This window comes from Rana temporaria, chromosome 2 (assembly GCF_905171775.1).
Source record: "Rana temporaria chromosome 2, aRanTem1.1, whole genome shotgun sequence".
NCBI classification, from domain to species: Eukaryota; Metazoa; Chordata; class Amphibia; order Anura; family Ranidae; genus Rana; species Rana temporaria.
The window spans coordinates 277,853,626-277,869,886 of record NC_053490.1 but is presented as its reverse complement, the minus strand read 5'-3'; the positions used below and the strand labels follow the sequence as shown (position 1 = coordinate 277,869,886).

The window sequence follows — 16,261 nt, the reverse complement described above, 5'->3', positions numbered from 1 at the left end:
CTCTGAGGTTAAAATGTTCACGTGGATGATTTGGTAGAGCACCATATTTCCGCCCAATCGCTAGGATCTACGGCTTGAGGATCACATTCAGCTACTTGCAAGCTTAGCCAAAGGGGAATTTCCTTTGATGTATGGTACTGAGCAATTTGTACAAACTGGGCCACCTGACAACATTTTGTGAAATTAGGAAGACCTAATCCTCCCTGCAGCTTTGAGGGCATTAAGAGTGAGCTAGATATGTATGGTTAAGTGGAACCCCATATACAGCCATTTACACAACGTTGCAAGATGCTTAAGAAATGTAGCAGAACCGTAACAGGGACTACACAAAACAGATTTAGGATTTTAGGTAAAAGAGTCATCTTGACAGCAGTCATAAGCCCCAAACAGGATACATATAGAGAAGACCAGCGAGACATACGTGACGTCAGGTGGGTCCCAGGTATGCATATTTTAGCAAAGTTACGTGGGACCAGCATGGACTAATGTACTGTAAGTATGCATGTGTTATACCCGACACTGCATCCACAATGATTGCTGGCAGGGGCTCAGCATGGGCACCATTTGGAGAAAATTTTCCATTTTCCCAGTGAATGAAAAGTGCTCTCTAGGTGCATCAGGTGGGGATTGTTAAGTCAACTCCCCGTCTCTCCAACTCATTCAATCACAGAAGGCTTTGCATTAATTGAGAAAATGCAAAGTGTTCTGTGAATGGCACAAATGCTGAGCAAGCAACCTCCTGTGTTCACTAAGCAGCAGGGCAGCCACTCACTATGGGACCTAGAAGTAAGTGGCAATCACTGTAGTAGCAGTGCCTACTACAGTGGTTTCCAGCCTTCGCAGGAATTGGCCTGGTATGACACATGCATTCTTATGTCCGAGCTTGTCCAACTATGTAAAAATATGCATACCTGAAATTCAGCTTTAAATACATTTTGAGGCTGGGTTCACACTATATGTCAAGAGAGTGTGCCCAGCTCTGAATGGAGCCGGTTCACACAGCTCCGGGATGGCTGCGGAGCGAATTGCACAGGAGTCCTGTACATCTTCTGGTCCATTTCAGGTCCGAATTCAGCCGAAGATTCACACTGAAATTGGACCTGAAACGGTGAACAGGGACACACCAGACCCCTGCTGTGAGCCGCTTCGCATGGCAGTGTGAACCTAAAGGGTAATGGGTAAAAACAGCAAATTAATAATTCCAGGAAGAACTGCACATTTAAACACCTTAAAGTGTTACTAAACCTAAAATCATTTTTTTACCTTAATGCATTGTTTGCATTAAGGTAAAAAAAAATTAAGTTTCTTTGTGCTCCCCTTCCCCTGTGTGAAGGGAAAGAAAGGGGAGAGGAGATCAGTGCTGTGCATGACTGCATCTATTCTCCCCTCTTTTTCTCTTTACACAGCACTCGAGCAGCAGCAGGAGCCATTGACTCTTGCTGCTGTCAACCAGATGCAGTCAAAAAGAAGTGGGGGGCGGGCCTAAGTACCGGCTGTGTAAGTTTATGGAGCGCGGCTCCAAAGACACACATGTTGGGAGCACGCAGACAGACGGTCCGTGTTCATCCGATCCCCCCCATAGAGGAGAGCGGAGATCTGACAGGGCGGTCCCTTCACAGTGTGCAGGGACTGCTCTGTCATCTGCCGGCTCAGCAGTAATCAGCGGAGCGATCCCCGCTGAGCAAGCAGATGATAAAGGTACCGATCCTCAAAGGATCCTTACATGTGAAAGGGCCCTTACTTTTTGCATGGTTGCTTAAAGCGGGGGTTCACCCGTACATAAAACTTTTTCCCCCTAGATTCCTGCTCGTTTTGTCTAGGGGAATCGGCTAGTTGTTTTAAAATATGAGCATTACTTACCGTTTATGAGATGCATCTTCTCCGCCGCTTCCGGGTATGGGCTGCGGGACTGGGCGTTCCTATTTTGATTGACAGTCTTCCGAGAGGCTTCCGACGGTCGCATCCATTGCGTCACGATTTTCCGAAAGAAGCCGAACGTCGGTGCGCAGGCGCAGTATAGAGCCGCACCGACGTTCGGCTTCTTTCGACTACTAGTGACGCGATGGATGCGACCGTCGGAAGCCTCTCGGAAGACTGTCAATCAAGAAGGAACGCCCGCTCCCGAAGACCCATACCCGGAAGCGACGGAGAAGATGCATCTCGAAAACGGGTAAGTACAGCTCATATTTTAAAACAACTAGCCGATTCCCCTAGACAAAACGAGCATCCATCTAAGGGGAAAAGATAAAAAAAAAACTAATTGGGTGAACTCCCGCTTTAATTTCCTTTTTTCATCTGGTCATTTTTTCATCTGTGGTTTCAGTTCATGGTGAAGCAGCTGCTGCTCTGTTAGCACTGTACTATACTGAAAATCAGGCAGACAAAAACAGGAATCACACATTTGCAACATCTGGGACCTCTGAATACTTAGGCAAAAATAAATTATGAATGTGTTAAAACAGGAGCATAACAAGCTTCTTTCCTGCCTGATATTCCGGTAAAAGCAAAGTGTGTTTTTTTTTTTTTTTTTTTTTTTTTTTTACAGTGAAGTAAGTTATCCTTGCTTCTGCTATCCCCAGTGTGTTATACTAGATTCCAAAACAAACTGCTAGTTGAAATGTATTTTTGATGGCTACTAAAGTCATCTGTGGGTGTTTTCAAGAGCAATAGTAATCATGAATCAGTAGCAAAAAAATCCCTCTAGTCTATATCTTCCGTCCTTTTTGAAATATAAAAAATTATTACTTTAGAAAAGCAAGTACATGAACTAGGTATATGTAATGTTAATAATCATGTTTTATCCTTAAAGGTTTTCACAATTTAAGAAATTAAATTAAATACACGTATGCATTATTTATTGCCATCAGTGCCAGTATAGCTACCACTATTGATTCTTAACCTCCCTGGCGGTATGATTCTTTCAGAAAAAACATGCTGAAAGCGGTACAATTATTTGCAAGGAAATTTGGTGTTTTATACTGTAGGCCTGTAATTTTTAGGAATAACTCACTTAAATCTGACCAAACCAGAGTTTAATAGGCATCCCGGGTATGACATTTTTTTAAAAACAAAATTATAAATTATAATATAATAAATAATTATAAATAATTATAACAAATAATAATATAATTATAATAAAAATTATTCAATAATGTAATCAACTCAAAATCACAGAAATTTGCTCAGTTGCAGAATTGTTGCTGTCATTATTTTATTTTTTTTATGACGAATTTCCCCACAAATCGCTATCGCACATCTCTGCAAGTGATTATAATTTATTATCGCTGTTTTCTAGCTGCTCTAAAACCATTTTTGACATAAAGGGACACTTTTGGTTGCTATGGACAATCTACAGTTTGCAGGGAGAAAGAAAGGTTTTTATTATATAAAAGAACATGTAGGACACTGGGCAGACCACTAGGGACAAGGGGTGTGTGTTTTTTTTACATACAGTACTGTAATCTATAAGATTACAGTATACTGTATGTATAGTGTTTGTTTACGTTTTTGAATTTGGCGCCGATCTCCGCTCCCGTGCGTCGTAACGTCGCAGGGAACGGAGATCGGCGGCACAGGAGGACGATGTGTGAATCGAGCGAGGTCCCGCTCGCTCACACAGCGCGGTGACATCGCTGGATCCAGGAGAAGGTAAGCCAGCGCACGCTGCAGGCTCTGCATAGCTACCCCCGAGCGTGACTCGGGGTTACCGATTTTAGCCAAAAAAATCAACCCAGAGTCACGCTCGGGGATACCGCCAGGAGGGTTAAACTTGCATGAACCTTTTTTTTTTTAACCTTTGTTGTTAAGCAACAATACAATGTACTACAAGGGACCCTCACATATTATACCTCAGGTCCTGCTTGAGAAAGTTGTCCCTATGTATCCTGTGTATGCAGTTGTAGCTCCCATTTATCCTTCTTGCCAAAGATTCTCAAAAGTCTCCAAATTCAAATGAAGCGCAGTATATAAGTGTATATACTGTAGACCCTAAAAATAAACTTCTCTAGTTGGTACCCTTTTGGTATGTTAAATATGCCATTGAAGCATTTTGTTATATCAGTTTGATAAGTGCATAAAACTATCAACTGATCAGAGCTGCTCTCTGTTCTATAAAACTTCTCAACGAGTCCTCCTAGTTCTTATCTTGCACTACAAAACAATTAATTCCTATGCTGTGAATGTGCATGTATTGCAGATATGTTCTGCATATTGTCACTTTTTTCCCCTGACTTATGCCGTGTACACACGACCGTTTTTCATGACGAGAATTTTTTTTTAAATTGGTCGTGAAAAACGGTCGTGTGTAGGCTCCAGAGCATTTTTCTCAACGAGAAAAATGGCCATTAAAAATTCAGAACATGCTCTATTTTTTCTCGTCGTTTTTCACGTCGTCTATTTTCTCGTCGTGAAAAGCGGTCGTGTGTACGCTTTAACGAGGGGGGAAAAAACGCGCATTCTCAGAAGCAAGTTATGATACGGGGAAATTAGCATAAGCAGCCCAAAGGGTCGTACGTGTTGTACGTCACCGCGCTTTGCTCAAGCATTTTTTGTTCACGATTGCGTGCATGCAAGGCAGGCTTGAGAAGAATAACGTCGAGAAAAACTTTGTTTTTTTTCCATGACATGAATAATGGTCGTGTATATGCGGCATAACACTTTAATTAAGCACTTACCGCCTTTATGCCAGAGCATTTTTTGCTATCCAGCACTGTGCTAATTTACTTGGAAATTGCTTGGTCATGCAACACTGTATGCAAACAAAATGTATATAATGTTTTCACACAAATTACATTTTCTTTTGGTGGTATTCGATCACCACTGGCCTTTTTTGTTTATATTATATAAAATAATATTTTCTACTTTCTGTTCTAAAACATATCCAATAAAAAGATAATAAAAAAATCGAATTTATCCATAAAATTAGGCAAAAAAAAATTCTGCTACATGTAAAAGAAAACCCCAATACGTGCAAAAGTTATAGCATCTACATCAGGGGTGCCCAACCAGTGGCCCGGGGGCCACATGTGGCCCGCGGAGTCCTCGGATGTGGCCCGCGACCCCCTGCTCTGGGATGGAATAGAGTAGAATACTGTTATTAAAAGGTACGTTTATTACTAAAAATCACATTGTATATATGGGCATATCTGTTCTGCAGTGGTTATTGGGCTGCTTTCAAACTGATCCACAGGTGCAGAGAAGTGCACCTGGGGGTTACCTGCACTGAGCCATATATATCTGTTATTACTAGTGTTGCTCACGAATATTCGTATTGCGAATATTCGGCTCGAATATGGCATATTCGAGTATTCGCGATATATTTCGAATTTCGCGGTGAATATTCGCAATTCCGAATATTCGCATTTTTTCAATTTGATTTTTAAAACAGATCACATCCTATCGACGTCTAAAAGCATTGCTGGTATGATTAGAGACCCTGGGCCGAGTAGCTAAGCTGAGGCGATCCTTTTATGTTGCCAAATTGAAAAAAAAAAAATTGCGAATTTTCGCTATTGCGAATGCGAAAATGATTGCGAATTTTCGATAACTGTGGTAGGAGAACTCTGATTGTCTCTGATGCAAAAGGGGGGGGCTTTGTGTATGTTTCTGTTATGAATATTTGTATGTTTGATATTATTTTTTTTTGTAAGAAGGAAAAAATTGCGCATACCTTAAAAAAAGGGGAGAATACAGCAGCAACTCAAAAATGTTATACAACATTAATTAATACAAGACAGAAAATGGAGTCGCTCTACAAGAATAAAAAATATGTCTAGTGACAAGACATGTGGGCAAATTATAAAATAAACAAGCGCAAATAACTTGTGAAATACACAGTGAAACAAATATATAAAGAAATATAGTCCCAATAATAGAAAAATAATCTTTCATAAAAATGTCTTTGATATGTGAAGTGAAAAAAAGTCCAAAGCATGCAGCATGAACGTGTTCAATCTTCAAGGTGTTTGATTGACAAACGGCTGTGACAGATGGATAGAATAAAGAATCACCACCAATGCAAAACACTTTTTATTTTCTATTGTAAAATATCAAGAATATTCTGAGCCAATCAGAGTGCTCCTTCTGCATTTGCCGAATATTCGCAATTATTTTGTATTGTAAAATATCAAGAATATTCTGAGCCAATCAGAGTGCTCCTTCTGCATTTGCCGAATATTCGCAATTATTTTGTATTGTAAAATATCAAGAATATTCTGAGCCAATCAGAGTGCTCCTTCCGCATTTGCCGAATATTCGCAATTATTTTGTATTGTAAAATATCAAGAATATTCTGAGCCAATCAGAGTGCTCCTTCCACATTTGCCGAATATTCGCAATTATTCTGTATTGTAAAATATCAAGAATATTCTGAGCCAATCAGAGTGCTCCTTCCGCATTTGCCGAATATTCGCAATTATTTTGTATTGTAAAATATCACGAATATTCTGAGCCAATCAGAGTGCTCCTACAGCATTTGTCGAAATTGCGCAGTAAATATCGCATTCGCATTTTGCGAAATTTCGAAAAAAAATAAAGAATATTCTGAGCCAATCAGAGTGCTCCTACCGCAGTTATCGAAAATTCGCAATTATTTTCGCATTCGCAATAGCGAAAATTCACAATCATTTCATTTCGATAAAATATCACGAATATTCGAATTTAGCGAATATATCTCGAATATTCGACTATATATTCGAGATATATCGCGAAATTGAATATGGCATATTCTGCTCAACACTAGTTATTACCTGCGAATTTGGTGAGCTGAGAGTAGATCGGGCTATATAGAGCCGAGTGGGCTGCCATCCACCTGCTCCGCTCATATTGGCCCGCGACCGGTTACCAAGTCGCTTAAATGGCCATTGCTCTTCAAAAGGTTGGGCACCCCTGATCTACATTCTATGGTATATATACTGGAATTTACACAGCTATAGACACTATACTGTAATGGCCGTGATCAGAGACTTATGGTGGGACTGTGATAGGGTGGCAGGCAATCTGGTGCTTAGAGACACTGGCTGGGAGGGTCACTAACTGACACTGACATTGCTAGTGACACTAATACAGTGATCAGTGATAATACTGTACACTAAGGCCCCTTTCACACTACTGCGACTTCAAAGTCGCACGATTTTACCGCAATTTCGCGGCCGCGATTTTGCAACGATTTGCGGTCGCGATTTCAGGGAATGCCTGAAGTGGCATCAAAATCGGACCAAAGTAGTGCAGGGACTACTTTGAAGTCGGAACGTACTAATATGAATGGTTGTCATTGGAAATCATGGAAAACAACTTGTCATGCTATGTTGCCAGCACAAATCATGGGACAAGTTGTATTAGTGTGAAAGGTGCCTTACACTGTACTAATAACACTGACAGGGAAGGGGTTAACATGTAGGCACAATCAAGGGGTTAACTGTGTGCCTAACAATGTTTAATGTGTGTAATGCATGTTGCTTTTGCTGTCGCTTTTCAGTAGTAGAAACAGCCTGATCACTGTTCCTATGTACACAGAGTTCTTGGTTTTTGTAAACACAGAACTCTGTATGTGATTGGACACAGCCGATCAATGTGTCCAATCACAGCATAGGCTCACGCGCCCTATTTACTGTGAGCAGTTAGCAGATTGTTAAAGTTCCTCCATTGATGAAAAAAAAATTACACATATCAGTGTACATATGTTGATATTACCAATCTGCATTAAAGGGGTTGTAAAGGAAAACATTTTTTCCCCTAAATAGCTTCCTTTACCTTAGTGCAGTCCTTCTTCACTTACCTCATCCTTCCATTTTGCTTTTAAATGTCCTTATTTCTTCTGAGAAATGCTCACTTACTGTTCTTCTGTCTGTAACTACACACAGTAATGTGACACTTTCTCCCTGGTGTGGAGAAAGCCTCTTGAGGGGGGAGGGGGCGAGCAGGAGTGTCAGGACGCCCACTAACACAGCTCCTTTCTCTATCTCCAAAGTAGAGAGTGTCCTGACTTGCTTGCTCGCCCCCTCCCCCCTTAAGAGGCTTTCTCCACACCAGGGAGAAAGCCTTGCATTACGGTGGTGAGTTACAGGTAAGAAAGCTGCCGCTCCAGGTGAGCTCACTAGGGTAATTGATGTCCACTCAGAAGCAGATGGGTGCTGGCAATGCACTGGATGTGCAAAAAACAACAAGGATATGGACAGCCGCACTCCAGTAACTTGAAAAAGACGTGCCCTTTATTGGGTACAGGAAAAAATACACTACAGGTATCAGCACACAGTGGGATAAACAGCTGACGCGTTTCGCATTGAGTGTCAATGCTTAATCATAGCTATATAGCTATGATTAAGCATTGACACTCAATGCGAAACGCGTCAGCTGTTTATCCCACTGTGTGCTGATACCTGTAGTGTATTTTTTCCTGTACCCAATAAAGTGCACGTCTTTTTCAAGTTACTGGAGTGCGGCTGTCCATATCCTTGTTGTTTTTTGCACGGTGGTGAGTTACAGACAGAAGAACAGGAAGTGAGGATTTCTCAGAAAAAATAAGGACATTTAAAAGCAAAATGGAAGGATGAGGTAAGTGAAGGAGGACTGCGCAAAGGTAAAGGAAGCTATTTAGGGAAAACCTTTGTTTCCTTTACAACCCCTTTGAGCCACTCACACCTGTCCTAAAAAAAAGAAAAACCCCACATAGATATCCCCATGCATGTGTACACACTAATAGGTGCCAAAATACAACTTATGGTGCTTGAAATTGCATATGGATATATATTCAAATTGTTTTGTTCTAACTGTTTATCTATCAGATATAATGATTTAGTAATACAGCTTATGCCAACTGTTTGTTAAATATTCATACCTTGTATGCATAAGAATTTTCTAAGCATGTTAAAAAGATACTAACCGGAAGGCCAGGTAGTCCAATTACAGTCTCACCCTTGGGACCCCGATTGCCTTGGTTAAATAAATTAGCGAGGGCTGGAGAATCTATACAGGCCTCACAGGACTCTCCCTGGAAGAGAATAAATGGGTTATACTAGAACTGTAAAAACAAGATTCCATTATTCCAATACATAAAGAAAATTCAAAAACATTTGTTTAACAACATATAGAATAAATGACCCCAAAAACAGCTGGGCTCTTTGGAAGACTATTCAAATTCTAATTTGAAAAATTAGAATCAATTTGGATGCGAATAAACAAAACAAATTCAGATTTTTTTTTACGGATTAAACTAATTTAATTAAACAAAATTATTTAAATAACGAGTCGAAACAAAATTAAATGTTTTTTTCAGTTCTGCACATGTCTAATATATATATATATATATATATATATATATATATATATATATATATATATATATATATATACACTGTATATATATATATACACTTGTACATGTTCTTTATCACCAGTTGACTTGGATAAGGGAGGCAATACCTAACACACAAGTCCAGATTTTCCATTATTTTCATTACATTAACGCATGCAGTGACACAAACAATACGCAGTGTTGGGATTATACATGGGATTTTTGTTCTACATGATATGAAATGACTGTACCTATTATGGGGGGGGGGGGGGGGGAATGTGTAGCTGATAAATGTACACTGTTAAATGAAAGAGCTGCCCCTTGCTCTCTGCCACCTATATAAAATAGCCTATCAATAGTAAATCTGACCCCACTGTAACCTTATGCAATGGGGAGCTCTAATACGATGCTGAATGTCGAAATCATTTATTATGACTCACATGAAGATCTCTTTGTAACCTATGAAAAGAAAATGAGGTACTAAACCATGTGTGAGTTCCTTAGACCAAAAGTTAAGCTGCACAAGCAAAAGTTGCTGGCCCACGTCCTACAAAGAACTGCCTGACATTATCAGACAGACATAGATTCACTCATGTACAGTTTAACTGAACTGCAGCAAGAATTTTAAATTCTTCTAAAAAAATAAAAAAATAATATCTTTTTTGAGCTTGTTATATGAAACCAATACCTTACTTATTGTACAGTTAGTATTGATTTAAATTCTATTGAACAAATTACTCTAAAGAAATTGCTGTGTAAAATATTAGAACAAAAAAGGGCTAAATAACAACAGAAACCTTATTTTCAAACCTTAAAGTGGTAAAAAGGGATGTGCCCCTTTTTGATTCCCTCCATGTGGGCACAACAAAGATCAGTAAAGCATGACAGACTTCCTTTGACACATTTTGATCATTATTTTACAGGACTGAAACTTTGCTCTGCAATATCAGGTTTTTCCATTAGGTGGTGCTGCAGCCAAAATCTGTAATGGCTGATCACTTTTATAAGAAAAGCTGGAATTCATAGAAAGTCAAAACTCGCCCTTTTTCCTACCTAAGGGGACCAAACAAACACCATGGTAGGCACCAGGTTATCTGGAAAACGCTGGATATGCGATTTTAACTGTACAAAGCCTAACAAACTTATTTGCAGTTGTAAATAAATAATTCATCTTTCTATTCAGTTTGTTGTTTTTCCTGCCCCTTTAGGCACAGTTCTTTACATTTAGGTATTTGTACATACATTTTTCAATAACATTTACGCTGTTTTTTCTACAGGACAACACAGCTTAAGTGTAATTTAATGAAAATAAATTACATTTTATCGTTCAAGTGCGTATGCATGTTCACAAGACTGCCCCGACAGCTTGGTCTAAATGGAGAGTATCATAGAGCTGCAAGTTCATATAATTATTGCAAATTCTTTATTTTTTTATTGCATTCCTTGCAATACTTTACAGCTCCATTCTAAGCCTGAACATGAGTTTATAATTCTATAAATGTCCCTGTACCTACTCAGTACATTTTCACCAGGCAGGTAATCATATCTCTTAAATCACTTTGGCTTATTGCCTTGTGTTTTCCTCGACACCCTGGACTTCAACTTAAAAAAATATATAGTAAAATTGTTTAATAGATTAGATTCTGAACCACCTTTCTACCTGGTACATATTATCATTACTCCGTGGGACATTTCTCCACGTACCTTTTCACCCTTGAAGCCATTAATACCCGAAGGTCCCTGTAATAGTAAGAATAAGAAGAATCGATTTTTCATAATATATTATGAAACATGGTACTTGTAAACACAGATTACAGAAAAACTTTCATGAAGGAAACATTTAGGCTCTCATTGTTCCCTTCTACATTGGATCCCTTCTGAAAATGCCAGTTGCCTGGCTGTGTCTGTTTTAAATGCTTTGTAATTGTTTGGCCCAGGACAAGCTTGTCAATCAGCAATAAAGTCACTCAGAGCCCATATCTGCATACTTCTTCTGGGTCAGTTTCTCAGAAAGTACTGACGTCTTTGGATCAGCGTGACCGCTATAATTTTCTTAAGAAGTCAGAAATAATCTTCGAAATTCTACAGTATGGGTTTCATTTAAACACAGATCTGGGCTAAACAGATGGGGATGATTCAGGTTACACAGCAGCTGAAAGCTGTCAACTGGGCAAAAGTAACAATTTCTATACGCTATACGCTATTTAATTAATAAGAAAAAATCTGATAAGTCGAGGAACTCGACAGGCGAAACACATCGTTTTCCTTGTCGAGTTCCTTGTTAGGCTGTCGAGAAACTCGACAAGGCAAGTTTCTCCATTCCCGTCGAGGAAATAGAGAACTTGCTCTCTTTTTGGCTCATCGAGTTTCTCGACAGTTTCCTCAACGAAAATGTACACACGACCGGTTTCCTTGGCAAAAAAATATCTCCCAGCAAGTTTCTTGCTGGTTTTTGCCGAGAAACTCAGTCGTGTGTACGAGGCCTGAGAGGTACAATACAAAAAAGACGCCAACACATTTCGGGGGTCCAAGCACCCTCTTCATCAGGGCTTTACTGGCAATAATGTGAACAAGCCAGAAGTGAACTGGACCTACAATGGTATTTACTCAAGTGTGAATTACAACCACAGGCCTTATCAGCAGCTTGTTTGGCAGCCAAACTAACAAGCCATTAAAGGCCCATGCTTATATTTAACTGTGAGATAACCTTACGGGTCCAGTACTATTTTTCCACTTTCATCAACTCTTAATAAATATTGTATCTGCTACTAAACAAGCTGCTGACAAGGCCTGTGCTTGTAATTCCCACTGGAGGTTCATTGTAGGTCCAGTTCACTTTTGGTATGTCCAGGCCCTGATGAAGAGGGCGATTGGACCCCCGAAATGCATTGGATACTTTTTTGGATTTGTACTCAAGACTTTTAATGGAATCAAGTTGTATCTGGACCTCTTAGCAGTGGTGTGGTACTTCAACCACTACTCTGGGGTGAAGAAACCATCTGCTCAGGAACCAGATCATTTACACCAACATCAATACCTTAAGATAATAATAACGGCAAGATAACCCTACAGGTCCAGCACTATCTTTCCACTTTCCTCAACTACTAGAACATAAAATTCACTGTGGTATACATATTATGCAATTACACACTCCAGTGATAATTTGTTGGCATTTATTCCTGTACAAAAGCATTAATGGTGTACATTATGTAAATAGATATACAAGACATGTGGGCTGGTGAGCTTTATATAAGTAGGTAAGGTAGATAGGTAGCCAAGTAGATACGGTTATCTGTTCACTGGCTTTGCACCTCTTACATCTACTGATATAGCCAGGAGTTATTTTTTACAATCTCCTAATAAGAAAATAATATACAGTGAAATTATAGTTTAACTATATACTATAAAAGTAATAATAAAAGTGCAATAAGCCCTATTAGCCAATCAGATTTTCCTTTCAATTATCTGGCTTCAGTAAACTAAAATGTGGATACTATGAATTACTAAACTTTGCTTGTCCTCATTGGCCTTTGTATTGTCAAATACACTTATATGCTTAAAGCCTCGTACACACTAATATTTTTTTACGGCCAACCAAAAAAAACTGACAGCTCAGGTCAGAGCTGCTGTACTAACAATCTAACGTTAGTACAGTGATCTCTCCTGCTGCTTATCGGGAGCCAGTCGTCAGACCTTTTTCGGCCATGATCCTTCGACAGAAGTCGGCTGCCATACACAAGGGCTGAATGTCAGCTAGCTTCTATATGCAACCCAACATTTGGCTCGTGTATACTAGGCTTTAGGCTCACTAAGAGCTTACTCTTAGCAAAGTGTGGTGACTGAGGCCTCGTACTCACGACCAAACATGTCTGCTGAAACTGGTCCGCGGACCAGTTTCAGCGGACATGTTCGTTCGTGTGTAGGCAGTAACGTACAGAATTCCAGCAAACAATCGTCGGCCAGACCGTTTTCCAACGAACAACTGTTTCCTGGTCTTGCTTTAAAACAGTCTGCTGGAATCGTGTCCGTCAGACATGTTCGGTCGTCTGTACACAAAAGCAGCGTACAAAAACCCCGCGCATGCTCAGTCCAAATGAGGAGACGGGAGCGCTCGTTCAGGTAAAACTCGCGTTTCTTTGGGATATGGCACATTCGTCATTAGAAACCTTTTATTCTAGCAAGAGAACAATGTCTTAAAAAGGCGCACTAAACCACATTTTAAAGCCTCGTTTTCTTAATTCTTCTCTTGCTAGAATAACCCCGTTCTCTTGCTGATGCAATTTCAATAGAGTTGTCCCATACTGAAATGTCACATTTCTTGCTTGTGATGTAATCCTTTAATAATGTTTTCTATGCCAGACGTGTGTTTTGGTTGGTGGTCCTCCATAATTTAGAGTAGTCATTTTTGTAAAGGAATGTGCATTTTTTTTATTTTTTTTTTGTTTCTAGTTATGTCACCATTTAAACAATTTTTTTTTTACATGTTTTTTTAAATTAATTTTTTTTTTTGGTGTTTCATTAGAGAATATTAAACCATGTTGGCACACCAAATGTCCCCCCCCCCCCCCCAAGGAGTGTGTCCTTTGTAAATTACCCATTGTATATTTATTAAAGGTTTGCTGCCTAATAATCCCCACAGTATATCAAACAATAGGCATGTTTTCAAATGAAAGCAAAAGGCCTTTTATTCAGGCAAATGTCATCACAAAAAATAAAAAGAACGGCAGCACTAGAATAGATAGCAAACTATATGCAAACTTGCATTTCCAACATGGTGAAGGATAAACTTCCAAGCCTCAGGAGCCAAACACAAAAATATGAAGCAGCAGCACACAAACAAAGGAACCCAAACTGTGGTAGTACAAACAAGATGTCCTTTATGTGGAAGGAAATGGAAGGCAGAAAATCAACGTTTCCTCCTCTTTCCAGCCTTCCCTCCAGGCAGCCTTCCAGCGGATCGAACACGGGGTCTTGCAGGTGGGGTTGATGTGGCAGCAGGAGGATGGTGTTCCGCAAGCCGGGCTGGATCACATAGCCCAGTGTCTGGGGTCAGCAGGCCCCTCTGCATCCACCAAAGGACCTGGTTCATCAGGGCCTTTGCCAGTCTTCTCTGGTCCTCCTCCCCTTCATTTAAATCATGGGCCAATGAGGCACTGAAGGCCTCTGTGGGGTTGAGGGGGGCCCTCATGATGGCGCTTGCCTCCTGGATCATGCGGAGGCTTGCCTCCTCCACAGGCCTCAACTGCCTCCTTCGGCCTGATGGCCTCACCTGGGGGGGAGAAGACTGGCTGGTGGTGGTTCTCCTGGCCGGGTGGACCTGCTGCAGGCCACTGGGCCCAGCCTCCTCCTGGCTGCCACTGACCCCGGCCTCCTCCTGGCTGCCACTGACCCCGGCCTCCTCCTGGCTGCCACTGACCCCGGCCTCCTCCTGGCTGACAGACACCTGAGGATCTGCCACCTCCTGGCTGATCTCTTCTTCCTGTGTGGAAAAAAAAGGAATTTTTTTACAATTTCGCTAAATAAAACCACACTCATTTTCATGTTTTTCGTTTAGTATTTTCTGTTCATTATTACTTGAATACACTCTACTTCTGACCCCTGCAGTTGTCATCCCTGACACCTATTTGTCTGTACACCTTTTTGTTTGCTTTTTCCCAGCTTGTTTTTTTTTTTACAATATCTAATCATTAATCCACCAAGAATTATTTACGCCATAAATATAGAGGAAACTACTATACCTCCTCATCGAAGGGTGGCAGATCTGCATCTCTGTCAGCCAGGCCCTCTTCCTCCGACTCTGCAGGGCTGTGGTCATCTGGGGAATGTCCGCTGGAAGGTAGCATGGAGGAAAGGTTGGAAGAAAGACTGGACATCGTTTTCCTGCCTTCCATTTCGTCCCGCAAAAAAGCCATCTGTTTATAATACCACAGTTTGGGTTCCTTTGCTTGTCTTGCTGCTGCTCCCGATTTTTGGCTTTTATTAGCTTTGTATGCTCTCCTGTATGTGCTTCTGAGGTTGGCAAGTTTATCCTTCACCATGTTGGCAGTGCATCCTGGCACCCAAGTTTGCATATAATTTGCTAGCTCTTCTAGTGCTGCCGCTCGTACCTCTTTATTGCAATATAAAGAGTGCTTTGAATTCCACAGGATGGGCGTGTCCTGGTATTTTTGAAGTAAGGCCTCTATAGATTCCTTGCTTTGTAGGAGGTCCATTGTAATTTTTCCCAAATTATATTTCTTTTTGAGTCTAGATTACAAAAACATAAACCACAGAAAAATAAATATTCCAAAGGATCAGCGTTGACCTTGATCTAATATGTGTCTTCAAATTTATTACCTATATCTAATTACAAACACAGTCTCTCTTGTTTAAACAATGATTGGCAGCTCGGCCGCATTGCTTGTACCAAACATTGATTTGCTAGATGCAGAGCCATTGTTCACATTGCAGTAAATATTTTAAATATATAAAATTAAACAATGCTTACAAATGACAGTTTTCATCTAGGCACTCTTTCATGTGTAAATCTCATGCCCCTGACAATGGATGACATAAAAGACACTTCCTAATGACCTCTGTACAACCAACACTTGAACAATACTTTGCCTGATCTGAATACACCATTCAAAAACTTGTCAATGAGGTACAGCATTGTTCACATCTCTATTTTGTGAGGTGTCCAAAAGCATTTGGATACCAAAATAACATTGTGGTACCCCATAGACAGAATAGCTTAAAAAGGGTGCAACCAACAGCCCAAACCCCCATCCCATGTGTCTACATTTTCAAGGCCTCTGCTGATCACATTTTTAATTTCCTTACCTTCCTGTCTCTCGCTCCTCGTTTCTCACGCTCGCCTAATTACCGCGTAAGATGCGTAATCACGGCGTAAACCTTTTAAACACTCCGCGTATTTATGAAACCCCGCCCTCGTCACCTTTGCGAGGCCCCTAATCAATGAGTTTAGGAAAT

General features: G+C 40.3%; 1 protein-coding gene across 7 annotated transcripts in view; it reads right to left on the bottom strand.

The window, feature by feature from the left end:
- The window catches only part of COL16A1 (collagen type XVI alpha 1 chain), a 249,859-nt gene that overhangs the window by 68,506 nt on the left and 165,092 nt on the right, over positions 1 to 16,261 (bottom strand). For all 7 annotated transcript variants that reach the window (XM_040337082.1, XM_040337081.1, XM_040337083.1 and 4 more), the window contains exons 24-25: positions 10,994 to 11,029; positions 8,879 to 8,986 (exon numbers count right to left, since the gene is read on the bottom strand). In XM_040337082.1, coding sequence (XP_040193016.1) covers positions 8,879 to 8,986; positions 10,994 to 11,029 — 144 coding nt within the window. The remainder of the gene's footprint in view (positions 1 to 8,878; positions 8,987 to 10,993; positions 11,030 to 16,261) is intronic.